The sequence below is a fragment of the Solanum dulcamara genome, chromosome 5, assembly GCF_947179165.1.
Source record: "Solanum dulcamara chromosome 5, daSolDulc1.2, whole genome shotgun sequence".
Classification (NCBI taxonomy): Eukaryota; Viridiplantae; Streptophyta; class Magnoliopsida; order Solanales; family Solanaceae; genus Solanum; species Solanum dulcamara.
In genome coordinates, this window is record NC_077241.1 from 69,445,278 (window position 1) to 69,471,712 (window position 26,435).

Consider the following 26,435-nt stretch of genomic DNA (forward strand, 5'->3'; position numbering starts at 1 on the left):
CTCCTCAAAGTCAGACAAACATATATGACATTCTCTGATGCCAAAATTTGTTTCACCTGATGTAGTAGTATTGTATTGTACTGGACGAGCGGAAATAACTGAACCAATCTAGGGACCACCGTCCGATCTCTAATAGCGATAAAGCACCGTTACTTTAACGTATCACATGAGGCAATATGAGGATTAGGAAAATGTGACACACGGAATGCACATAATTAATGCCCCACAAGGTGCATGAAATGAACGTGTGATGCACAAGCTAATGCCTTTGACAATATGAAAATACAAACTAGCCTATTTATAGCTAGAGCTGATACATGTTAACATTTAGAAGGATTTGATGAATCATATTCTTAGTTCCTTTACTACTGCTAGAATTGGCTAGTTGAAAGGGACATAGGTAAATAAAGAGCAACATTGACCTATAATTTGGGATTATGACTGATAACGGAGAGATGACAATACCTCACATAGAGTGTACAACATCACTTGGTTTTTGTTGTACAGACATTTCATTATATTGGAGGACTGTTTTTGTTTCTTTTTTTGGTTTTTCTTGAAGGAATGATAATGACAGACTGTTTTTTGCTTAATTGCACTCTACCTTTTAGCAGAATTAGTAATTAGAAAACAAATTTGTCATGATTCATTGCATAATAAAGGAGAATAGAGTCAAAGAAGAGAAGTTAACTCAGGCCAGAACAAAGCAATGCTAACATTTATAAACACCTTTTATACAAAACCTTACATGACAAATAAACGCTAAAAAGGTGCAAAAGAAGAAGCTATAACCAAGAAAAAACACTATTCTAGCACTAGACCACTGGTGCTCCTTGATGCAACAGTAACAATTGATTATAAGCTTGGAACATCAGCATATAATAAACATGATTATAAGCTTTGATGCATTTACATCAAGAGGAGAAAAAAAAAAAGAGAAGCAAAATGGAAAACTCCCTCAAACACATACAAGTGGAAATTTACAAAAACAGAGGTTTTATACAAATGTAGCATGATTGATTAGTGTTTTTATATTATGGCGTAGTATCCGTTTCCACCATTTTGCTTGCTGGTACTTTGTCCGACTTTACAGCATAAGCCGAGGGGAACCAACCTGACTTGCCGTAGCACTCTCCTTCAGACCATCCATTTGGAGCTACCTATCAATAGAACAAAAGAAATGCAATAGAGCAAAGAAATGCAACAAACAGTTAACAACACATGTAATTATCGGAAATTCTTAAGCTGACGTAAATACCATCAAGGTAATTTAGAAAATGTCAACTTAAGCAACCAAAACACATAAAATAAGACCTGCATTATTGCAGCAACAATCATAGAGGCAGTGTGACGTGTCTATTGCTTAAACTAAGAAATGAAGATAAATACCTGCCGGACTACCACATAATTGCCAACCTCTAGACTTAGCTCGCCATCTGCTTGGGCATCAAAAGAGTGCATGACCTACCAAAGAATCGAGGAGATCAAGGAATATTGAGGCGAATACAGAAAGATCCAGATTTTGAGGACAAAGGTGTGTTATGTAGAACTAAATATCCCTGACTCTTTAAGAGTCCTTACCTTGGCAATAAAATAGGTAGGACTTTTATCCTCAGCTTCTGGATGCTCAGTTCCATTTGAAGTTGTATCATGCAAAACTCTTGGTGAATTTGAAGATTGAGGAGATGACTCACTTAATTGCTCTTCTACAAGCATCTAACCCCAAGAAAAAAAGATGTTAAATATTTGTGTCCATCTTTTTTAATCTCATTGTCTCAAAGTTGAAGTTTACGATTCTATCCTTGTAGATAACAGAAAAACCCCGATAGAATAGTTTTATTCTAATGACTTGAAGGAAATAAAAGGTTTGAATCTATAGACCTCAGAATGCAACTTCTCCAAAATGGAAACAACATTCTGATGATACGATCTTTCAGCATCAACCTGCAAGCTAAAATCATTTTTAGATAAATGAATCACACAGATCACAATTGGAAGTGATCCATGCTGAGACAAAAATGGTGTAGACAAGGAAGTAGTTTTAACAGGAGGCAAAAAATAAATCAAACTTCACCGAAGTGTTCTAGACTTCTTGCTTTAAGTACTAGTTAATAAAATGAAAAAGCAAGTCTGCCATGAACTATGTGTTTATTTTAACTTCTAATGGAAGAAAAATTTAGTACCAACATTTATTAATAGGGAAGAAAAGCAGAAAGTAATGATGACCTAGGAGTTCTCAAGCTAAACAGAATAACAAAGAACATAGGAATCTCCAATCTCACAGAAGATCAGTCAAGTGGATATCATGAATAAGGCACAAAGCATTACATCTGGAATATGGAAATTTATATATGACCCATTATGCCTTGGTATTCCAGATATTTGAGTTACTTGACCATTTGACCCTCAGCTACTGGTATTTATAGCAAAATAATAATTATTTTCTACATTTACAAGAACTAGTATTATGATCCTGTTATTTCAAATGGTGCATTAGCTAATTTAGTAATTTCCCTGAGCTACATTAACTTTGATTTTACTAAATTAATCGCAAACACGACTTTCAATAGCTGCATTGTCATCACAATAATAGAGGGATGCATCATTCAATTTAGATGGATCAGCAACTTCCATGACCTTACCTCCAAAAGATATTCAAAGAAACTAGCAGGTTTGAGAATTTTCCTGCAACTTCGGAGATAATGACTATTTATAGATGTGTTTCTTCCATCATGGTGGGATACACTGGGTATATTGTTGTTGTTTCCTCCATCATGAGAAGCATTTTTAACTGTATACTTGCTGTAAACTACGAAGTATCTATGCACACTGCGTTTTTTCATTTCAAATGACTGAAGTTAGCAACTACAATTCCTAAAACTAAATTGTATCAATTTAAGATCATTTTCACTAAGCAGTTAAAGTTATAGACAACACAAATCGTGATGTCAGAACAAGTTACGTCCTTAAAATTGGTAAAAATCCCTGTCCCGATTCAACTGAAAGTATATCTCAAAAAGTGAAATTGACACCTGTCACCCATTCTGTTTCCAATAAAACCAGTTTGTCTTTCTGTAAGGACAAATCATGATGTTTAACAACTTGATGCACAGATAATAGTTTTAAAATGTACTCCCTTCGTTTCAAAAAAAGTAACCTACTTTTCTATTTAGTCTGTTTAAAAAAGAATGACCCTATTCCTTTTTTGGCAACGCTTTAATTTCATTTTCCCACCTGACATGTTTCCGGCCACAAGATTAAAGAGCATTTTGGTACATTTGACATAACTTTAATTTAGGACCACAAGATTAAAAGGTCTTCTTCATTTTCTTAAACTCCATGTCAAGTCAAACTAAGTTATTCTTTTTTAAACGGAAGGAGTAACAATCTCCACTTGTACATTCAGTGCATTAAAGTTACTTGGGGAAACGAAATTTGCAAATAACCAAGACAATCAATACAGCACTAAGACCAATCATGATACTTCTGCGAGCATAACACGCATACGAATTGAATGAACAAAGAGAAACCAGCAATACCATGGTTAGAAGCTTTTGGAAAGTAATCTGCTGCTGATCCTCCTCTACAGATAACATGGCATCAGTTGCTTCTTTGCCAAGAACCAACACCGAAGATTTGAGCTCCGACAATCTTGTTTCTGAATTTTTAAGCTTTGCCAAACTTTCCGTAGAAGCTTCTCTAAACTTTGATTGGCGTCTTATTACTTCAGTAGCCTGAAAAGAGCGGGAATCCACTTAGAACTACCAGATTTTCTTGCATGACATGATGCAACCTGATATAGAATAGATTACTACCTCCTTGAAAAGCGTGTAGAGATGCGCTGATTGAAGGGGTACATTCCTTGGTGATGTATGGGAGATCTCTCTCTGTTTTCTTACTTTTTACTTGCTTTATTTTCTTTTAATAAACAACCTTTTACATGAGCCCTACCCCCAACACACCTGAAAAGGGAAAAAATGGAAGGTTGAAGGATACCTGGGATTCGAACTCCTGGCGCATTCTGTCATAACGGTGAGTCAAATGGCGAGCATCTTCTAAAGGAGCACCATGTATTGATGCTCTCAACGGCTCACAAACCTACAGCTAAAAGGAAAAATGATCAAACACTATGTACTCTATGAACCAAGAAATGGCTACAGTCACTATGCTACATCATAAACTCATCAAGAATCAAGAAAGAAGTACTAAAATGCACTAGGCATAATACTAGCAAAAGGTTAGGCATAATACTAGCAAAAGGTTCATCAAGTTATACCATTTGCAAGTTTTAACCTGTCAAGAGTGAAATATCACTCCCCAAATTTAACGGTTCTAAGAGCCCCAGATAAAATGCTCTCATCATAAGTGAATATATGTGCTTGACATACTTTAATGCATCATATGATATGTCAGAGAGATACCTAACTATCGTTCTTGTTGTGTTATTTAGACATCAGAAACAGATAGTTTTGCGCTTGACAGATCAAAATTCTGCCACGGCTCATAATGCATTCATGTTTTTCAAGAATGATTAGAACTTAGATCTTACTGATGCATTATTCCCTTTTCATTGTATAAAGAGTGAGAAGTGCATTATTTTGGACCTTATTCATGTCTGTGTTTGTTTTATGTCTGCCTGGTCGGTCTCTAGACATTTTTTCTTCTAAACTATCAATCATTATTTTGTGCATCTTAAAATCAGAAAGCATTTTGTCTCCCACAATAATAGGTAGACCATATCTTCATAAATTAGGCGAGCTTCTGATCCTCACAATCCCTCGATCTGCAGAACATCACAACTCCCGTTGCAAGAAATGGAGCAAAATAGTAAAAGTTGATAAGGTAAAGACTAAAGACATGCAAAAATGACCTTCACAGGTGACCTTCAATCTCCATAAAGTAAATATCCTTTTTTTTTGTGGTAAACCATTGGGAGTGCATATGACTGTAAAGCTAAAAAAGCATAGATCTAACCTGTTGTCCAAGAACTCCTAGCATAATTTCCCTTTGATCTTCCATTGCAGCATGTGAAGTACCAAATTCCACGGCAACCTTTGGCAAGGTAGGAGGACAATTTTGAATCTCACTCCCATATTTATAACAATTGTCCACCAACTTTCTAGCTGCAAGAGCAAGTTGAAAGTTGACACTTCCATATACATGCTAAATAATTGAAGCAACATAAGATATGGATGGAGGTCCACAGACCTATTTCCATTTGTTTTTTACTTGTTGATATATATCCTTCTACACCACGAACAATATCCCTCTGGAAATGCTGTTAAACACAATGCAACAAGTGAGATTTTTCCTTGCAAGAAAGATCCATATGCTCAAAAGGACATTCTTGAAAGAATTGTTTTAGTAAGTGTTCAAAATCCTCTTACTAACTGGAATCGAAGAATTAGTAGATCTGTTTCGCCCAAATTGGGAATGGCCAAGGTTATGAACTTCTAATTTGATGATCAAGTTGATTCCATATCGAACCAAGCCAAAATAGGGTTATATGCATTTTCATTATAGTCATTCAGTCCTATAAAATAGATACTATGTTTACATATGGATCTCTCCCTACATTGACTAATTGGGCCTACTTTTTACATATCTCTATAGGACCCAGTTCACTTCTTTGAGTTTGAGAACTTTCCTGATGGACAGAAAATCGTTAACAAAGTTGTATTGGTGTTACCTTCGCAGCCCTTGTAGACATATACAATTCCTGAAGTCGCTGATGAATCTCCAGTTCTGCTTCATCGACCATCACAGATTCATGGCCCAAGTGCCCCAGTTGTCTCAAAATAGCCTAATAAAAAGCAGAACATGAGATCTTTCATGATAGAAGTCAAGAACCTACATAAAATATCTTCATTGAACTCATGTTTTAATGATTACCATACTAGTCTGACCCAAGCATATGATCTCACAAGTCTCAGATTAACTTGTTTAATGTTTAACTTGCCGAGTATTTCGGTCAGCTACTTATGGAATAACCTTACTAGTCAGTCATTTTAGTCATCTCCATTTTAACCCTTTTTTTATTTATATCATCCAGCTCAATTTCTTCAAAACTCTAAAATTACAAGACCAGAGAGATGATCCAGGAGTAGGGTTCCCTTGTTCTCTTGGAAGATCCTCTGAAGAGAGGCATATTTCCACTTGCATCTAACAATTACCGTACATTGACTTTCGCATTTCACCATTGTTTTGTTGTGATTTGAAAATTTTGGGAAATATTATTTCAGGTTCTACATGGAAATCAGATTCATAGGTTAGATCTGCAGAAATAGGAATTAGAACTCACAACCAATTCTTTTCCCAAATAAAATATTACAGAAAAAAGAAATATGAGATTCCGAAACTTATAAATGCAGCAGAATAATTTCAAATTGATCCAATGAAATATTGTATTATAGATTAAGTTGAAGACATGATGCTGGAAAGTAGCCGGGAACAGCTTCTTGTAGCATTCACATACCAGCTAGAGGTTGAATTTGCAGGCATGCATCACTAATTAAATTCAACTGTTGTGAGCCGTGACACCTAAAGATGCACCTTGGAAAGCTGGATAGACATATACTACAACTTACCGAGGAAGTTGAATTAATGGTGCTGATACAGTAACAATCAGTCCATTCGTCAGGTTCAGGCTATCTTCTCAGATTCATAGATCAGTCAAGAAAGATAGATTGCTAACAGTAACTAGCACAAGATATGCTAGTAACACTACCTTCATGTAATAAACCCATTTCTGCATCGGGTTCTATTTATTTCATTACTAAACCTTAGTCAAATAAAACCTGCTTGTTGTATTATTACGAATTTTCGTTTAGTATATAATCAAGGTCACATATTCCAACTTAAAACGGAAAATAACAAATTACTATCGAAATTACATATACATCTAGTGGGGCATACAGAAAAATGATTTATTCCCCTATCTAAGAGTAGGAGTTTTGCTTGCTCTGCTTTTTCCCCTCCTTTCTTCGTAGAATATTAGCCTAGGGACACCTATACCAAAAGCTCAATGTCCAATTTGCAGGAAATTGAGGGGCTTCAATCCTTTTCTGGGGTCTAAGCGCCTCTTGCCCTACCAACATACCAAAAGGCTTACACCCACTGTTAAGGACCTAAATAAGACTTTAAGGGTAAGAAGTAAAAGGGAAAGGGAGCAAACAGATAGGTTTCTGCTGTAAGAAAAGGTGAATTTAGGTGTCTATTTACTTCTTTCCAGCTGTACCAAGCAACAGAAGGAGAAGAATAATACTTTGCCAAATGAAAGTAAATCAACAAAGTTCCCCTCATTCCCCGTCCCCCTCTTCTTATTTGCTCCAACAACAACAACAACAACAACAACAACCCAGTGAAATCCCACAACATGGGGTCTGGGGAGGGTAGAATGTACGCAGACCTTACTCCTACCAAGGTAGGACGGCTGTTTCCTGGAGACCCTCGGCTCAGTAAAAGCATAAATGCATAAAAAAAAATGTTAGATAAGAATAGAAAATTAAAAGCTTTATGAGAAAAACAACAAACAAATAACGAATAGATAACAAATAAATACAAATAAATAAATACAAATAACAAATAACGATTAAATAAATAATGAAAGCGTCACAGGTAAAATTGAGTAATCAAAGCATAGAAAGTAATAAATAATAACAGAAATAACAGAAATCAGAAGTCAAAGCGCAAGAGATCGTAATGCACTACTACGCCTATGAATAGAGAAGAATAACGAGACTATGAACTAGCCTTCTACCCTAATGTGGATCCTCCGCACCCTCCTATCTAAGGTCATGTCCTCCGTAAGCTGTAACTGCGCCATGTCCTGTCTAATCACCTCTCCCCAATACTTCTTCGGCCTACTCCTACCTCTTCTGTAACCATCCATGGCCAGCCTCTCACACCTCCGCACTGGGGCATCTGTGTCTCTCCTCTTCACATGTCCATACCATCTCAGTCGCATTTTCCGCATCTTGTCTTCCACCGAGGCCACTCCTACCTTGTCCCGAATAGCCTCATTTCTAATCCTGTCGCTCCTGGTGTGCCCACACATCCATCTCAGCATTCTCATCTCAGCAACTTTCATCTTTTGAATGTGAGAAGTCTTAACTGACCAACACTCCGCCCCATACAGCATAGCCGGTCTAACCATCACTTTGTAGAACTTGCCCTTAAGTTTTGGTGGCACATATGATAAATGGGATAGATACAATATGATAAATATAAAGATATGGATCTCCACAACAATAATTTTACATCTCAAAAGACAAACCTACAAGTCACTAAAAACACTGTAAAACAGCTTAAAGACTCCATTTTCCCCCCAATTTGTTCATGTATAAGTTGATACTTTGATCAAAAAGTGATTTTCTTAATCTTCAGCCTCTATACAAAATTAGTGATGAATGAGAAAAGATCAAATATCTGTAATCAAAAGCAGCCAAATAAAAATCTTGGGAAAAAAAAGGATCACAAGTGATAAAATTACACACACACACTATTTAACACTGTAAAGCAGCTGAAAGACTCCATTTTTATCCCTAATGTGTTAATGTATGAGCTGATCCTTTGAACAAAAAGGCAAAACATCTGTAATCAAATGCACCCAAATGAAGATCTTGGGGGGGAAAAGATCCCAATTGATAAATTCATACACACACACATATTGAATACTGTAAAACAGCTTACAGAGACCCCATTTTTGTCCCAATTTGTTCATGTATAAGCTGATCCTTTGACCTAGAAGTTATTTTCTATTATCTTCAGCCTCTATTTTTTTTGTCTCCCACCCGGTGTCCATTACCAGTTTTATGGCCCGAATCATTCGGATTCACACTGAAAAGTCCTACTTTGGATTAAAACACTCCCTATCAAAGGCGACTGACTACATAATATCCAGCCAGGGCTAGAACGTGAAACCTTATCTTCAGCTTATATATAAGAAGCAAACTAATGAAATGCACCCAAATGAAAATCTTGAAGAAAAAAAAGATCCCAAGTGATAAATCAACACACACAAAGCAGATGTGTTCACGTTAGCAACATTTGTCAAGAAATGGGCACATATTAGCCAAACAGGTAAGACAAAAGGTTGTCTCCCAAGTTTTGGTCAATTGCCATCACTCTTTCCCACAAGAATGCTATCAGGAACTCAGTTTTCACCACCCCCCAACAGCGGGCCTAAGATTGTCACAAGGAGACTTCTGTTCGATGCCTTGGCAATAGCTAAGCTCAAAAATACAATCAATTCAAGTGCCCCGTTCATGAGGCCTACTCGAGTGGTGGTCGTTATGTCGTTTATGGAAGGTTCTTGCAGGCATTTCTTCCGACAAAAAATGGACATTCAAGGGACTCCTCTTTATCATTTCCTATTAATTTAAGGGGGAAATCAAATTTACCATCTTTAGAACATGCTCTAGGGAATTGGTTGACAACATAGCTCCGAAGTCTGTCAGGAGAATCACCCTTCTTTTATAGGGTAAACCTCCACCCCTGGAACCCCCTAGTGAGGAGAGTAGCAATGGCCCGTTCTTACTTTACTCCCTTGTTGGCTTGAGCCCTCAACCTTATATTTGGAGATCGCAGTTCTAACTTCTAGGCTATCCCTCCGAAATCACCAGTTAAATTTTACTTTTCTCCAGTTCTAGTGGCTTGTTATTTCATTGGTAGCACAAGATTATTATTGCCTTGCTACATGCATCATACAACTGGTCTAATTGATGGTAGACTTGTCATCCTTATGATCAGTGGCATATTCATCCCAAGGACAAAGGAACACAAAGCTCAAAAATACTTCCAGGGGTACTTTAGGACCCATTGTTCAAACCACCGCTCAAAGTCAAATAATGTACACAAAAAAATACTGACAGGCCCCAAATAAACTTCAAACCCCAATAATCAAACAATACAGTAACTCACAACAAGAAGCAATAATATTAATAAAAATGGAATCTTTATCCATATAAACAAGTAACAACTATGCTAGTTGATTAAAACTTATCTCAACTTGTCTCTAATACCAAAAACAAAAACTTGGTAACTTGTAACTTCTCCTACCAAATACTTAAAAAAACAAATACATCACTGTATAAATGAGCAAAGTACATAAAAACCAAACCTGTTGTTGCTTAGCCACTTGCTCCCTCAATTTAGTCGCTTGTTTCTTGATAGCCTCCATATTAAGTTCTTCCCCTAATTATAAATTCAAAATCTTGATGCAGACCCACTTATAAACAAGCAAAAGGTTACCCAAGAAAGGTGCTTTACATACATGGGGTTTGCCCCTTTTCTTGGAGAAGGAGAATCTATCTTCTTTTTTTGTTACAGGTAAAGTTAGGAACAGGAACAAAACATACCAGGAGAGAAAGAACCAATAATATAAGAGAAAGTGGGGTTGGAAAGAGATATAAAAAGGCTATGGGACATAGGAGAAAAGGGGTCGGTTACTATTTCCTCACAAATTGAAACGCCAAAGGAAGAAGAATAGTGGATGTGTTAAAAAGGGCGGAGGATAGTGGAAAACAGAGAGAAATACAAGTTTTCTTTGTTTTTTTAGTACAAGGCTGACTGTATTAGAGTGTGAATGTGACTTTTGGTCTTCTTTTAAATTTGGGTCGTTTCTTGATTTATTGGTGTCATTCTTGCATTGTCTCTAACATTCTAGTTATATATGGATTTCTTTTCGGGAACAATATTTAGTGTGTGTGACTTATTTGCATCTTTCTAGGATATGGCAATGTGTCTCTAACATTCTAGTTATATATGGATTTCTTTTCGAGAACAATGTTTAGTGCGTGTGACTTATTTGCACCTTTCTAGGATATGACATGTAACACTTTCATTCATTTATTTTCGGTTATATATTCTTCAATGTATCTTCATGGATTGTTTAAGGTTTTTTTTTTTGCCTTTTTTGTTGTTTTTACAAAGTCCCAACGAAGGTTTTAAGGAGATAATTTGAGGTTAGAGGAGTATTTGTGGAATTTATTAGGGCGGTTAAAGATATGTATGATAGAGTCAATATTTAGGTAAGGATAGCGGAAGACTCAAAACACTTTCTAGTTGAAATGGAGTCGCATTAGGTATTAGCTCTTAACCCATCTTTATTTGTCGTGCTGATGGATGAATTGACACGGCGAATTCAGAGTAAGGTGTCATGATGTATGCTATTTGAAGATGACATAGCTTTGATTGACGAGACTTGCATTGAAGTCAACACTAAGCTAGAGATTTGGAGGCAAGCCTTGAAGTCTAAAGAGTTCAGATTGAGCAGGCCCAAGACAAAATACTTGGAGTGCAAGTTCAGTGATGTAATGTTTGAGGTTGGAGTGGAAGTGAGACTTGATTAGATGAAGTTTCAAATACTTTGAGTGACTCGAGAAAATTTGTAGACACACATCATATTGATATTGATGTAGGGTGGATCAAGTGGAGGGTCGCATCTGGAGTATTGCGTAATAAGAAAGTCACCAAAACTTAAAGGCAGGTTCTACAAAATAGTGATTAGACTAACTATGTTTGTATGAAGTGGAGTGTTGGTCAGACATGAATTCCCACATTAAGAAGGTGAAAGTTGCGGAAACGAGGATGGTGCGGTTGATGTGTGGGCATATAATAAGAGATATGATTAGAAATGAAGGTATCGGGGAAAATGTAGGGGTGGTATTGATGGATGACAAAATTCTGGTAGCGAGGCTGAGATGGTTTAGATATGTGAAGAGGAGATTCATGGATACCCTAGTGCGAAGGTGTGAGACGTTGGTTATAGATGGTTTCACGAGAGGTAAAGATAGACCAAAGAAGTATTAGCGAAAGATAATTAAATACGACATGACATAATTGCAATTTATTGAGGACATGACCATAAATATAAGATTATGGAAGATAAGTTAAATAAATAGAATGACCCTTGATTCGATGTTGATGGCTGACAGTGTCATAATATAAGCTTGATATATTTAGTGTTAATCAGAACAATGAATAACATGGCTTAAGAACACAAGTTAGTAATATATTATTGGTGAGTGAATAAGAATTCGATGCACTACAACAAGTTATATAAAAGACACTTTCTAGTTAAATCTCGTTTATTAGCTAGATGTTTAACTTCAGTTACATAACAATTGACATGAATCTCAGATCCTTTCACAATGATTGAATTTATGATCTTATTTTAATCGATCACAATATGATATTGTATCCCATACTTTTTGAACTCGATGAATTTAGCTGAAGGTGTACCTTCTTTAATCAAAAATCTCAACTTGGCTTGGTAGAGATTGAAAAATAATTCAGTTTATCAAGAAAGTTGAAATGTATTGAAATTAAATAAGCAGTATACACTTTTTACACATTACATAACTATTAATGTAATATTGATACACTATATATACATGCAATTATTTTTGTTAAAAATAATATTTATTACATGTGAAATTGACCAAAAATTAAAGGAAGACCAATTCTGCGAATGACCCAAATCCCGTGGCATCAAAAAATGGGCCTTTTGCAATTACAGAAGCCCAGCCCAAACTCCACCGTCACTACAAACCTGTTTTTCTGATTATCCCAAAAGTACCCCTTTGGTGTTATTTTTTTCTGTTGACACACAAAACAAAACCCTAACACGAAAACCGTTGTACATCTTTCTCTCTCTGTTTTAGCGGCTTATCGGAAGATATCAATGGCGGTGGAAGCTGCAAATCAACCAAAAATTCGATGGGGTGAGCTAGAAGATGATGCGGAGGATTTGGATTTCCTTTTACCGCCGAAGCAAGTAATTGGGCCAGATCAGAATGGGTTGAAGAAAATAGTGGAATACAAGTTTAACGAGGAAGGAAACAAGGTAAAAATCACTACTACAACGCGTATTCGCAAGCTTGCGAATGCTAGGCTTAGTAAAGGCGCTGTCGAGCGCCGGTCTTGGCCTAAGTTTGGTGATGCTGTTCATGAGGATGTTGGTGCTCGTCTTACCATGGTTTCTACTGAGGAGATTATTCTTGAGCGTCCTAGAGCTCCCGGTATGGATCTTTCGTTCTTGTGCTTGGTTGTGATTTGATAAGTTTTTGTCGATTTGTTACTCTTGCTTATTGATTTCGGACGTGCTTTTAAATCTGTGCTTATTGTCAATTGGGTTGTTATTATTTAGCTCTTTTGATTGTGAATTTATGGTGTTTCTATATCGATTTTTTATTTTCCTCTTGATATCGCTGTTTCCTGTATTCTATATTTGTGTTTTTTATAGTTGTGTCCTGTATACTTTTTTGATTGCTGTGGCATGGAAATTAATGGTTGTTGTGGCTTTGTTGTAATAAAATGGTTAGGTGTTCGATCTCTGTGTATATGGATAAAAGAACGAAGGAATTTTTATTGTTGTGCCGTTGTGTTTTGATTTTGATGTATGGTGAATTCGATTGGTGTTCCTTTTGGGTACTGTTGCAGCTCGAAGTAGCAAGGGCTAAATATTGTAAGGATAATCTGGAGCAAAAGGGGGGATTTTGTGTGAATAAATTGTTAATTGGCTAAGATGAAGACCTTTTGGATGATTTCCTCCCCTTTAGTTTGGTTAGGACAAGAAACGTGGGAAGCTTGTAGAATGCAATCCCTTATGATATAGGGCTTTTAACTTTATTAAGTGAAATATCTAATGCAATAGTTCATTCTTGTGAACAAAGATAAAGATTGTACCTTTTTTTCTTGCACCTACATATCTGGTCTCCCAGTTGAGTATAAACATTGTTTGCTAAAAACATATTTGATCCACTATCTCTCAGAGTGCCTATTATATTAGGTAGAGTTATGCAATCACACATCACATGTATAGATTCAAGTTCACATATTATTGGCTACTCAATCCAAGTAGTGAGGCAGGGAGTTGCCATAAAGTGTATGCATTTGCCATGATTCATTTTACACCTTTGATGTAGATATAGATTGGTTTTGCAGCTATGTTCATGGTTTCCTATTTGAGTATTGAGAAGTGGAAAGAATTATCCCTGTTCACTTTTACTTGTCCACTTTACTAAAGGTAAATTGTCACTTTTACTTGTCCACTTTAGCATATCAAGAGATTTTTTGGCATTACTACAAATCATTTTTCAAGTCCATTAAGCCTATACAGTAACATACGTATTACATTTATTATTTCTTATGAGATGTGTAAAGTTCAATGTAGACAAGTAAAAGTGAACGGTGGGAGTACATGCTTGTGGAATGCCTGCTTGTATAACTATTTTAATGACTCTGCAACTTTGTTAAGGAAATAGATTGTATTGTTCCAACTATATCTCCTTTATGGGAGTATTTGAACACATTATTGTCTCGACATTGATGCATGTGCAACCACTATAGTATGGCAACTGTTCGGTGAATTGTCTTCTCATCCGTGTCTGAAATTAATAAGTGGGTCTTTTCCCCTTGAATTTTCTATATTTTTTTTTGGTGATAATTAGATGCTGTATATGCTTGTAAGATTCAAGGACACCCATTCTCTGTCTTGAGCTTAATTTGAAGTTTTCCTAACCTGTTATTTGTGGTTATGGATTTCTTATAAACAGGTTCGAAGCAGGACGAAGCTAAATCTGGTGGAGACTCTTTGGCTCAAATTGGGAAAGCAGGGGCTGTTCTTATGTTGTGTAGGACCTGTGGCAAGAAGGGTGATCATTGGACATCAAAATGCCCCTTCAAGGATCTTGCTCAGCCGAGTGAGACCTTTGTGGATAGGCCACCGTCAAGGGAAGCACCTGCTGCTGGGACTGGTTCTCAAAAGAGTGCTTATGTTCCTCCGAGCATGAGAGGTGGTGCTGCAGAGAGAGGAAGTGGTGGGGGAACTGAGATGAGAAGAAGGAATGAAGAAAACTCTGTTAGGGTCACCAACCTTTCCGAGGACACTCGGGAGGCTGATTTGTTGGAGCTGTTCCGTCCATTTGGTCACGTCAGCAGAGTGTATGTTGCGATTGATCAAAAGACAGGAATGAGCAGAGGATTTGGTTTTGTCAACTTTGTCAACAGAGAAGATGCTGAGAGGGCCATAAACAAGCTCAATGGTTATGGTTATGACAATCTCATCCTTAGAGTTGAATGGGCTGCTCCCAGAGCTACTTAGTGTGTTCTTTCCTTGACCAATACCATGTTTTATTTAAACCAAAAAAAAATTCTTTTGCTTTGCGTCTGTGGCCCTTGCGCTCTCTTGAACACTGTTTTTATTTTAAGTTATTGAATGAGGAATATTGCTTATGAAAAAGTTTTGGAATATATAGGTTAGCTTTTACAATTTTCTCTCGGCAAAACTCTCGGGAGGTGTTCTGAAACAATTTCAGTTAAGCCCTAGTGCATTTGAAGGACAGTGCATGTTGTCGTTAGTACATGGAGAGATGAAGCAAGTGCAGTTGGGTAGATGTGTACACAGGTCAATGTACTAGAATCCAGACACTAGGTATTAATTCCTTCTAATAAGTTACACAAGAACGTGATCTCAAAAGCTATCTCATTTTTCTTCTTGTTGGAGGTTGGCATTTTCCACTTGTATAAGGTTGATGTCTCTTAACTTGTGATGGCAATTCATTGATCAGCAAAAGAGTGACACACCATTGATTGACTGTATTGATGGCTAAGGCTAGCAAGCTTGGTTTGATTCAGGTAAACCTGAAATTCTCTTAATATTTTGTAACATTTTCCTTGGAATGATGTTGCATTCATTGACACAATATAATTAACTTGTATTAGGGATCATTTTCATCTATAATAGACTGAAAGTTTTCCAAGCACCAGTTAATGAAGTGCTGATGATTCAGCCCAATTACTAGTTCCATGTCATGACATTATTCCTCTTTTTGAAACTAAACATTGAGTGAAATAATTGAGAGACATTAATTCCCAAGAAGGTTCCACTTTACAATTTGATAAGAGTGATTATTCACAATCTGAATAATAGTGAAGGAGATAGATCCAGGAGGAGCCAATAGGAAGCAATTTGAGGATAACATTGGTAATGTAACAGGGTTATGAGCCTTGTACTTCCACACAACAGAAAAGGGTTTAAAAAATGCCTCTTAACATTTGTGATTTATCTTATATATATATGCCTTTTGTCAAATCAAAGGTTATCTTTTATCTCAAATATACTCCCAATTCCCAAACAATTAAAACGGTCCAAATTTGGGAACTTAGTTTAGAAAAAAGAACTAAACACAGTTCAAGTCATCGACAAGTTTTGTTTTATTGTTGTCACGCCCCAAATTTTGAGAGACGTGACCGACATTCAATATCTTATTTGATCGAGCTAGCCACTGAAATATAATGGAAAGAGAACAATGAGGGCCGACAAGGCCATCACAATCAACTGTTAAAAGAAGATAACTGATCCGGCAAGGTCCCAACAATATTAATGACATAATGAAAGGGTCGGCAAGACCAACTAAACTGATAAAGAACTAACAAACCGCCAAGGTTATGACTAAAATCATATATACAATAAGTCGACAAGGCTATAAATGAAAGCTAAGAAAAACCAACCAAGTATATCCACAAGTCTCTATGAATACTACAACTCAACCGGTTGGGAAACGACTCCAACGATCCCAACAATTATGCACTTAACTCTAGGAAGAATGAAGCTTACCAATACTCAGCTGAGAAAACACCCTATTGCAAAGGTCGATCAGGACCTCTGTCTGAACATGCAGCATGACATGCAACGTCTTCAGGCAATGGAAAGTCGGTACAAATGAAAATGTACTGATATGTAAGGCGGAAACTGAAATCATAATTAGTTGCGATAAAAAGGATAATAGAGATACCACTTGAAACTGAAACTCAAATAATCTCTATGGACGACATCTGACCTCCTAGTAATCAAATATGCATGATATGCTCGTGTAATCGTATGCCGTGAATACATATATATAGATGCAAATGTCTGACATACCCAACCAAATGCTAGCAATGAAGGTCTCTTTCGATAGCTAACCGGTATTATATTTGTCAATCTGTGGCCATTTGTATCATATATAGTCTTTTGGGCAAATAGGCCCCCTTTCATCCGATTATAACTCAACGTTAATGCATATAACATGTCATGATGTGAACTCTGAATGCACATAGTAGGCTATAACAGGAACTTAGCCGATTTTGGCTCTTTCAAACACTTTTTCAAAATCTCATAATCACTATCGTATAACATACAAATGTCTCATAGAACTTCATAAGCATTCCAAATAAGCTGGAAAACTTAACTTCACTTTAGAAAGGTAACTTAAATCTGAGGATGTTCATAAAGAGCTTAAGGTGATTAAAGAGTTTTATCGTAACTTCATTTAACTTGTACATGACCATAGTTTAGGCCTATAAAACTCATAATAGACTTGAAACTCTTGACTCAACTTCAACTTAGAAAATTAATCATTTAGTAATTCAAAAGGAGACTGGCATGCCTGACTTGATTAACTATAAATTAAACGACTCCAAGTTGGTAATAGTATGAGACTGTTTAGAAATAAGGTTGTTTGAGACGTATATAATCAAAAGAATATGGTACAAGATTTAGTATGAATCAAATTATATTTTCATAAGAACTTTTCATGAGAAAGAACGGTTTAACAACCCCTTAGATACAACAAAATAAATTTTCATCATATCAGCCTCACTCTTTACTTCACAATAATACAAGCATGATAATGATACGATAAAGTCAAGAAATAAGATTCGCTGACATTTCAATGTCTTTCACGGAGGGTTTTCCTAGCAATAGAATAGTAAAAATGACATATTTGCTAGATTTGTAATTTTTGGAATTCGTGCAATATAAAAAAGAGAATTTTGCCTTAACCTATATTGAATACGGACTTGAATAATTTGATGTAGATAATCGATTTTCTATTGGTGAACGAATAATTCATCAAAATCTTTGCGCCCCAAAATTCATTCTTAACGTATACATAACTATACAAAAACACTCGAGTGACAATTGAGTAGATTGAGTCAAATTTGGACGGGTTATAATGGGTCAAGATTCAACCCAATTCAAATTTGCTTGGGCCAAAATTAGTTGGGTCGAAACGGATTGGATAATGAGTTATAGAACGGGTCAAGACCCAACCCAATCGAATTTCTACTAAGTTTTAATGGTTTATTTGTTCATTTACAATATTTTAGTACCTAATAAAATTATTATTATTTTTTATTATGGGTATATATAATATATCAAATTAAAAAAAATTAAAGTATTTTATAAGATTTCTCTTCAAGTCGATTTGGGCTACATATCCACCCAATATTTAATGGATTGAAAAGGGTTGGATTGAAATTGATTAAGCTAATAAACAGACAGGTTATTAGTTAAATGGATTAGACGAATTGGATGGATTGAGTCTGATTTTGCTACTCCTAATAACACTCCTAAAAACAAATCAATAAAATTCACGAAGCCCCAAGATTACACTACAAATATCATCTTGTAGAGGGCATTTTTCTAGGTTACTAATAAAGATAAACTTTATCTACTAATGAAGAAAAAAGAGAAAAGGGATACTAGAGGGACCGATCTTAACATATATGTATAGTTTGAAAAACACACCTCAGTAGTGTGTGTAATACACTCTCCTTTTTATTTGAAAAAATATTGTCGCATGTCATTGCACATGGATAAAATATTCACCTTGACAAAATAAAATAAACTTTTAATATTAGTTAAAAGTTAAAAATCAAAGTATTACTATCCAAAAAAAAGAAATTATTCTTTTAAAAAATAATTATTTCTTAAAAAATAAATTTAAAATATTAATCTCACCCAACTCTACCACCTCTCCCCTACCCTATCCACCCTGTCCCCTAGCCCCCGACAATTCCCCGCCCTTATATTTTTTTAAATTTCTTCTATAAAATATTTTTGAAAAATCTTTATTCACCTCCTCCCCCACTTTTTCCTAATTTTTTTTTAAAAAATAAAATTTTACACATCCCATCTAACCCTCCGCTTAGGGATGACAATGGGGCGGGGCGGGTACGGGGAGGGTTTAGAGCTATGGGTGGCGGGGCGGATTGAAGTAATTATTTTTAAAATTAATACGGGATGGGGCGGGTTGCGGGTTTAAGGTACTAAATAATAACCTAAAGAAAATTAAATCTTTGTAATTACTAAAAATCAAAGATATAAACTTTTTATATTAAACTTTGACTTTAGTTTTAACTTTTTTTTAAAAAAAGTAAATTAGACGTGTCTAGTGAATTGTTAGTTGTTGAAATGTTAATTAGAAACAGTTAATTAACGATTAAGAAATAATTGTTGAAATGTTAGCTAGAAACAATTAATTAGTTGTTGATGTTGATTAGCAAAACATGAAAAGAAAAGTTATGAATTTTATTTTTCATATTAAACTCAATTAAAAAAAACTTAAAAATTTATGCCGGACGGTTCTATGCGGGGCGGGTTGAAAATGAAATAAATTGTAATGCGGAACGGAGCGGTTTAAAAAATTTGCGGATTGAGCTCAACCTGCCTGGCACTGCTCCATTGCCACCTCTATCTCCGCTCCTAATTTATTTTTACATTTTTCTCGTTTTGTGTTAGATATTTACGTATATTTTTAAGAAAATATTTTTTTCTACTTCCATGCCGAATATAACAAAAAATAAAAATTTTATTTTAAAAAAAGTGTTGCGGCAAGTATATACAAAACAAAACTAGAAAACAAATTAAAAGTAAAGGATTAGGTGGGTGGGACAGAATTAATTTTTTTAAAAAATTAAAATAATTAATATCTAATTTATTATATAATGGAAGGGGGTGGGGGGAGGGGGAGATAAATTAAGAATTTTTATAAAGAAAATTAAAAAATAAACTAAAAATTTGGGGGTACGTGAGAGGAAGTGGTAGAGTGGGCAAGAAAAATATTTTATATTTTATTTTACAATTGTTTTTTGGATAGTAATACTTTAATATTTAACTTTAACTAATATTAATAATTTATTTAATTTTTATTAATGTAGAATATTTTATCTATGTGGAGTGTGATGTGATAATTTTTTTAAAATGAAAAAGAGATTATAGTACACACATCATGATAAAGTATAATAAAATATAAATGTGTGTTTCTTAACTAATGTATGATAATTTAGGTATAAAATTTTTAAAAGTAAAATAATAGTTCAACTATATTTTTGACACTTATATCCCAAAATAAATAAATTGCTGCATTTATCATAATCTAATTGGGGCAACTGGCAACGTATTAAAATGATAAGTGGCAAAATTAAGTCACTTTGCTATCCACCATTTCCACGTAGAAGTGGTGGGCCCACACAATTTTAATTTTTATTATGCACTCGTGGTAAAATATATATAAATTTTTGTATATATTATAATTAATAAAATTTATTTTGAATAAAATCTATCTCACATAATAATAATTATTTCAACATAATTAGACTTTTTATCTCAGTTAAAGTATTAATATCTGATAAAACTCTTATAAAAATAAATACATATACAAATATATTATACTAAAGAATTTTTTTCCCATAAATATTTTAGATATCTTAAAAAGACAATAAATTTATATTACGATGTTATCAAAATCTCATATGATGCTATAACAAAATTCTTAAATTTGGATTCATAAACTTTTTAAACGAGATAATAAACCTCCGTAAATACCTGAGGTGTTATAATTGTCTTCTAATTTATCGCTTTCTCTTATTTATATCAGGGTAAGTTCGTCTCTCTTGAATAAATATTTGTAGTATCTTCCTTTTATTTTCGAAGTAAGAAAATACAAATAAATTTGAACCTATTTGTCCCTGCACTCCGGATAAACATTAAAAAAAAAACGGCTACACATCTTACTGCCTCCGGCTTTCGATCTCTCTCAGACTCTGAGTACAGTTAAACGTCTTGTATAATCTTTGATTACTTGCTCTCAAATTGTACTTGTTTGTTGAATTATCATGAACCCATCAAGTTAGGTTTTGTTTCTTTTATGGATAATCAAGTTTAACGGGCAACCTCGACTAATTCACCAGTAACATAAGTTGTTCAAATCATCTTGTGCTGAAATTTAAACCTTAGATATCGTAATTTTCAACCCACTTTGTTGAATCCCCTGCAAACAAAGAGAATATTTTTTTGAATCCCTTGATGAAAATCATTCCTTCACTACAATTGTCTTGAAATCTATGTTTTTTCCCGTGCTCAATCATGTAGCGTTATTTTCTCTCTATGATATATTGGTAAATGATAAAATTTTATGCAGTTGCATACGTTGAACACTAGTTATTTACAATACATTGCTGAAATGTATTTGGATATTGCTTTTATCCCTTTTTTTAATTTTCAGAGTTGCTGGCGAACTTGTTTTATTAGGCCATGAGGAATGCTTGGACATCTGATGTAGATACAATTAGCAATTTGCCTTGTAATGTTCTAAATGTAATTCTAGGGTGCTTGCCTTGGAAAGATGCAGTGAAGACCAGTATCTTGTCAAAACACTGGAGGTACAGATGGGTAACACGTCAAGAACTTGATTTTAATGATGAGTTTTTCAAGTCTTTCATACAAGATGAAGAAGCCAAGATAATTATTTACCAAGTCCTATTAGTCCATAAAGGACCAATACTGAAGTTTAGACTCCAAGGTAGTAGTTTTACGAGTTGTCCTGATATTGATCATTGGATGCACTTTTTGTCGAAGAAAAATGTCCAGGAATTCACCCTTCATGTAAGCTTAAAAAACGAATATCATTTACGTCATCACCTTTTCACATTCCAGCAACTAAGGTATTTGGAACTCCAACATTGCTTGTTCCACCCTCCGCTCGGTTTCAAAGGGTTTGAGAACCTTATTAATCTCGATCTTCTGCGCGTCACTTTTGTTCCATCAATATTTACAAATCTCATCTCTAAAAGCCCGTTGCTTGAATGATTGAGGTTGTGTTGCTGCACAAACTTTGACACCCTTGAAATTGATGCCGCTAATCTCAAATTCTTTGAGTTTAATGGAAAAACAAAATCCATTTCCTTCAAAAACGCTCCTATGCTTGAAAAAGTTATTGTGGGTATCCTTGGACGACGAATTTTGCCTGATACATCTCCTGTTTTTCCTAATCTTACGAAGTTCTTCCATTACATGCCTTCACTGCTGGAACTGGAGATATGCGGTGCAACATTAGAGGTAATATACATTTGTGATAATACATATTATATAAAGTTGTTACATATCATAACCAACTGATGAATCTGATTGGTATCTTAAAGTAATTTTTGACTTGCTTCTAGTACTTGATCAAGGGAGGTGTACCAGGGAGTCCCCCAACTGCTTTGAACAATATCAAATCTTTCTAGTACTTGATCAAGGGAGGTGTACCAGGGAGTCCCCCAACTGCTTTGAACAATATCAAATCTCTCAATCTTTCGTCCATGTCTTTAATAAACGTCGAGGTGATTTCAAGTGCAGTTTACTTGATTACAAGTTGTCCTAAATTACAAGATCTTACAATTGAATTTGTAAGCACTCTCTTGTTTTTTTCATTAAGGCAATTAAATATGGTTTCTTATTCATCTGAACTCCTAATTAACTGTTCCTCAAATATTCTTTAGTACCCCGTGGGGAATATTGTTGAACCTGCTGTACAATTGCTACGAGCTCAATCATCCTCAGACGGTGCTGTGAAGCTTCAAAGAGTTCATGTGAACATGTTTACTGGTCTCGAGATGGAAATGGAATTTATGAAGTTTATATTGGCATCTGCACCTGTACTTGAGGAGATCTCCATTTGGAATTTTACGCGTTATCTTTTTCGTTCAGGTAAACAAATGATCGATGAGATGAAAGAATTCGACAGAGCAGATGTTGAATTCATATTTGATGAAGTCGAGTTGGAAGATCGCGTTGAATTCATATTTGAAGAAGGCGAGTTGGAAGATCACGTAGAACCCCAAGAAGAAGTCATGGAAGTGCCATGATTTTGCTTACATATATAGTATTATTTTTTTTGTATCACTTCTTGGCTTTGTTTGCCTGTCATGCCCTGTCTGTCTAATTATGCAGTATAAAGTTGCTTGGCTAAGTTTTAACTACTTCAAGGATTGCCTCTACTAGTGATGGTCACTGAGTTATTATGTTATTACGATTTTGCCCCCCTGTGTTGTACAATTATGCACGTTTAATCTTTAATTAACTTAAATGTGTAGTTTTTGCCCATAAAACTGAATAAATGGGGGTAAACTTTGTCAAGGTGGAGTCCATCTCAATAATAATAGTAATTAAATTTTCAAAGGGGATGACTGGATCAGTGTGCTAACATTGAGGGCATTTTTGTCCTATTTTTAATAGTTCAAAGGGTATTGTTGGACAAAAACCAAACGAAGAATATCTTTCGTTTCATTTCCAATAATTCTTCTTTTTGGCTATTTTTGGTTTGAGAATTTTCGCATATAGCTATTCAAAAATATTTTAATTATGTTTCATAGCTATAGTTTACTAATTACAATTCGTAGTTATAGTTATAGCAACGTTTGTATTTTCGCGCAATATTTGTCTACGTTTGTATAATTCGTTATACAATTCACATTTTTTGTATAACGTTTGTAAATTTTACTATACAATTCATGCACAACGTTTGTATAATTCGCTATATAATTTGTAGTGTTTGTATATTTCGCTATACAATTTGATTCGCGCACAAAGTTGATATAAATTGAGCGAATTATACAAAACTCAACTGTATAATCGCACGTATTATATAAAACTCAAACTGTAATTACAGCTAGATGTTTACTGTTAGCCATAATTAATTCAAACTATAGCTATATTAGTTAATTAACTAGTATATATTTGCTTATCCGCATAATTTTTCCTTTTCGATTTTATGATAATTTGTTAGGCACTCAATTTTTGTCATTTTTAAGGATCAAATATATGCATATAGATTATATACTAACTAAAAGTTAAATGTGTTTAGTTGAATATCATAAAGATCAAGATTGGAATAACACTATTTCAGGAATCAAAATTGCTATTTTTCCTTTTTATAAAAAACCGGGGTTGTTAGGGCTATTTTAAATTTCCATCGGGTAGCTAGGTGGGGTTTTATTTTTGTTTTGTCCACTGTGGACTAATATAAAATGTTACTTCCTCCTTCCATTTTATGTGGCATCTTTTAACTTGTCATGTAAAAAATAAATATTAAAATTTATAATCTAAAATAATTTTTAAATATTTGTGTAATTGAAAATTATTTTATTAATGATAAAATGAAAATTTCAAAAATTTTAATTATAATCAGATGACATACTTTTAACTAAAAAGAAAAAGGCATGCAGGTGACATTTTTTTATATAGACTAAAAAGAAAAAGGCATTACATAAAGTGTGACAAAGGGAGTACGTTATTTGTTAGTCAAACTTAACAAATCTGGCTAGGTGATTATAAGTGAAATATATGAAAGTGATTTTTTCATTACAAAAAAGGAGGATGTGGAGTTTCCACTTTTCAATAGTTGACTTGACTGTTTGGGCAATGAACTTTAATTTCTAGATAGACAATTCAATATTTTGTTTGCTTAATTTACAATTCTTTTTTGTTATGTTTTGAGGCTTTAGGTACCTAGCTACTTTGTTCGAAAAATTGGGTGAGAACTTATTAAACGTCATGAAATAAATAACTTGTGAAGACAAATAAATAATACTGTAATTTATAATCTTTTACATACACTTCACTAACACATAAATCAATTTTATCAATAATAATTATAGTGGAGTGGTAAGTATTCTCTTAAGTTTGAGTTACTCTAGATATAAAATCGTATTTATTAGAAAGTATATTTACCTCCAATATCGAACTTTTCAATTCGAATTCAAATATACAAGAACCCCAAATCACCTTTTGTCTAACATTAGGTGAGAAACTAAAAAACATATAAATTAATCTTGAAAAGTGTAACATCCCAAAAGTTCCTAAGCAGACCAGATCTTAGAAAGCTTAGAAAGAATTGAAGTTTTGCAAGATATCTGATTTAACAAACTTTTTTACGGACTGTAAAAGGAACCACAGCCCATGATGAAATCCGTAGATCAGAATTTAAGATTTGGAAAGTGCATAAAGGATTCACAGACTCTTCTATGGACTGTGGAAGCTTTCACGAGCCGTAGATCTATCCGTAGATCAAGACCTTAGAACTTAGGACAACTCTGTTTTCTACGAACAGTTTTACAAACTGTAAAAAGGTTCGTAGAATGATCCTTCAGAGCCCAGCTTTCCTTAATCTTCTACGGATGCTTGTATGACCTGTATAGTGTTCTATGATCTGTATAAGTCATCCATAGATGATCTCCGACAGATTTTAATTAGGGGCTTTTCAAATTTTTTTCCACTCTTCCAAATTTTATACTATGTCGTTTTGGACTATTTTAAGTGGGATAAACTAATTATTAATGACCCAAAACTCTCATTCACTCATAACCCACCCAAACCAAGCTTCCTCTCAAGCAAGGATTGGGTTCTAAGTTTCAAGTCTCCAATTAAAAAATTCAAGTTAGGGTTCTTCAGTCCAGATATGTGAGATTTCATCAATGAGTTTTATAGGAGGTTCCTACGGCCCGTAGAAAGTCCTACGGTCCGTAGATGGCACCCGTAGATGGCTCTGTCATCTTTCAATGGGGGGTGTTTCCATCTTTTCCCATCATTTTCAATTAAAACCTTGATCCTTTGGACTAAGTTAAGTCCATTATCAGTACTCTACGACCCTTTTTTCCTTCATAATCACTTTTAAGACCTAGAGCTAGGATTCAAGAGGAGAAAAACTACGGTTCAAGTGTCTTCTTCAAGAATTTAATTCTTTCACGTATGTAAGGCTAATCACAGTGTTGGACTGAGTTCGTCCTAACGCCCTACATCTCAATTTTATCAATATGAGTTCAAGCTTGAGTTTTAATCATATTGTATTGAGTTTTTGAATTAGTTACGATTTCTTTCGTTGAGTTCTAAGTATATTTATTAAAATTGTGACTATTCCCATAATTCGAAGTCTTGAATTTGTTGTTCATGCTTACATCCATATGAACCCTACTTGAGTATCTATATTATTTTTACTATGCATTATTTTGAGTTGAAAAATGATGTATTTTCATGTCTTGATTAAAAGTAGAGTTTTTGAGGGTACCCGAGTAGTCCCAAACAGGGGCGGACCCAAGGCAAGTTCAGGGGGTTCATCCGAACCCCCTTCGTTAAAAAATTACACTGTATATATAAGATAATTTTTTTAATTTATGTGTATATATTTAACATTGAACCCTCTGAGCATAAGCTAAAGGACTAGCTCAGTGGCAAATGGGGTTCAATATTTTGCCTTAGATTGTCTCAGCTCGCGGGTTCGAATCCGAATAAGTATATATTTTTTTTCTGATTAGCGTGTTTAATTTTTTTTGAACCTCCTTCATAAAAT

At 34.7% G+C, this 26,435-nt stretch overlaps 2 protein-coding genes and 1 pseudogene across 3 annotated transcripts; 2 read left to right on the plus strand and 1 right to left on the minus strand.

The window, feature by feature from the left end:
* Positions 1–691: 691 nt before the first annotated feature.
* Positions 692–10,595, minus strand: LOC129889520 (SH3 domain-containing protein 1-like). Its single transcript, XM_055964839.1, has 10 exons — positions 10,121–10,595; positions 5,690–5,803; positions 5,209–5,278; positions 4,975–5,123; positions 3,997–4,098; positions 3,540–3,734; positions 1,882–1,944; positions 1,582–1,716; positions 1,390–1,464; positions 692–1,160 (listed from the first exon to the last, which is right to left on the minus strand). Exons 1-10 carry the CDS (start codon positions 10,178–10,180, stop codon positions 1,035–1,037), a joined length of 1,089 nt encoding a protein of 362 aa, XP_055820814.1. The 5' UTR covers positions 10,181–10,595; the 3' UTR covers positions 692–1,034.
* Positions 10,596–12,588: 1,993 nt separating this feature from the next.
* Positions 12,589–15,274, plus strand: LOC129889521 (uncharacterized). Its single transcript, XM_055964840.1, has 2 exons — positions 12,589–13,022; positions 14,559–15,274. Exons 1-2 carry the CDS (start codon positions 12,686–12,688, stop codon positions 15,104–15,106), a joined length of 885 nt encoding a protein of 294 aa, XP_055820815.1. The 5' UTR covers positions 12,589–12,685; the 3' UTR covers positions 15,107–15,274.
* A 6,080-nt stretch (positions 15,275–21,354) lies between these two features.
* LOC129888432 (F-box/FBD/LRR-repeat protein At1g13570-like) lies at positions 21,355–23,206 on the plus strand (annotated as a pseudogene). Its single transcript, XR_008766662.1, has 3 exons — positions 21,355–22,165; positions 22,336–22,497; positions 22,591–23,206. The product of XR_008766662.1 is annotated as an F-box/FBD/LRR-repeat protein At1g13570-like (transcript).
* The last annotated feature ends 3,229 nt before the right edge of the window (positions 23,207–26,435 follow it).

Excerpts from the sequence above, each read along its gene's own strand:
- LOC129889520 (XM_055964839.1), bottom strand. The coding sequence starts at position 10,180 with ATGGAGGCTATCAAGAAACAAGCGACTAAATTGAGGGAGCAAGTGGCT. Across the intron at positions 5,279-5,689 it reads TGTCTACAAGGGCTGCGAAG|CATTTCCAGAGGGATATTGT; the intron begins GTAACACCAATA and ends TGTGTTTAACAG. Across the intron at positions 1,717-1,881 it reads TGGAGAAGTTGCATTCTGAG|ATGCTTGTAGAAGAGCAATT; the intron begins GTCTATAGATTC and ends TCTTGGGGTTAG.
- LOC129889521 (XM_055964840.1), top strand. The coding sequence starts at position 12,686 with ATGGCGGTGGAAGCTGCAAATCAACCAAAAATTCGATGGGGTGAGCTA. Across the intron at positions 13,023-14,558 it reads TGAGCGTCCTAGAGCTCCCG|GTTCGAAGCAGGACGAAGCT; the intron begins GTATGGATCTTT and ends TCTTATAAACAG.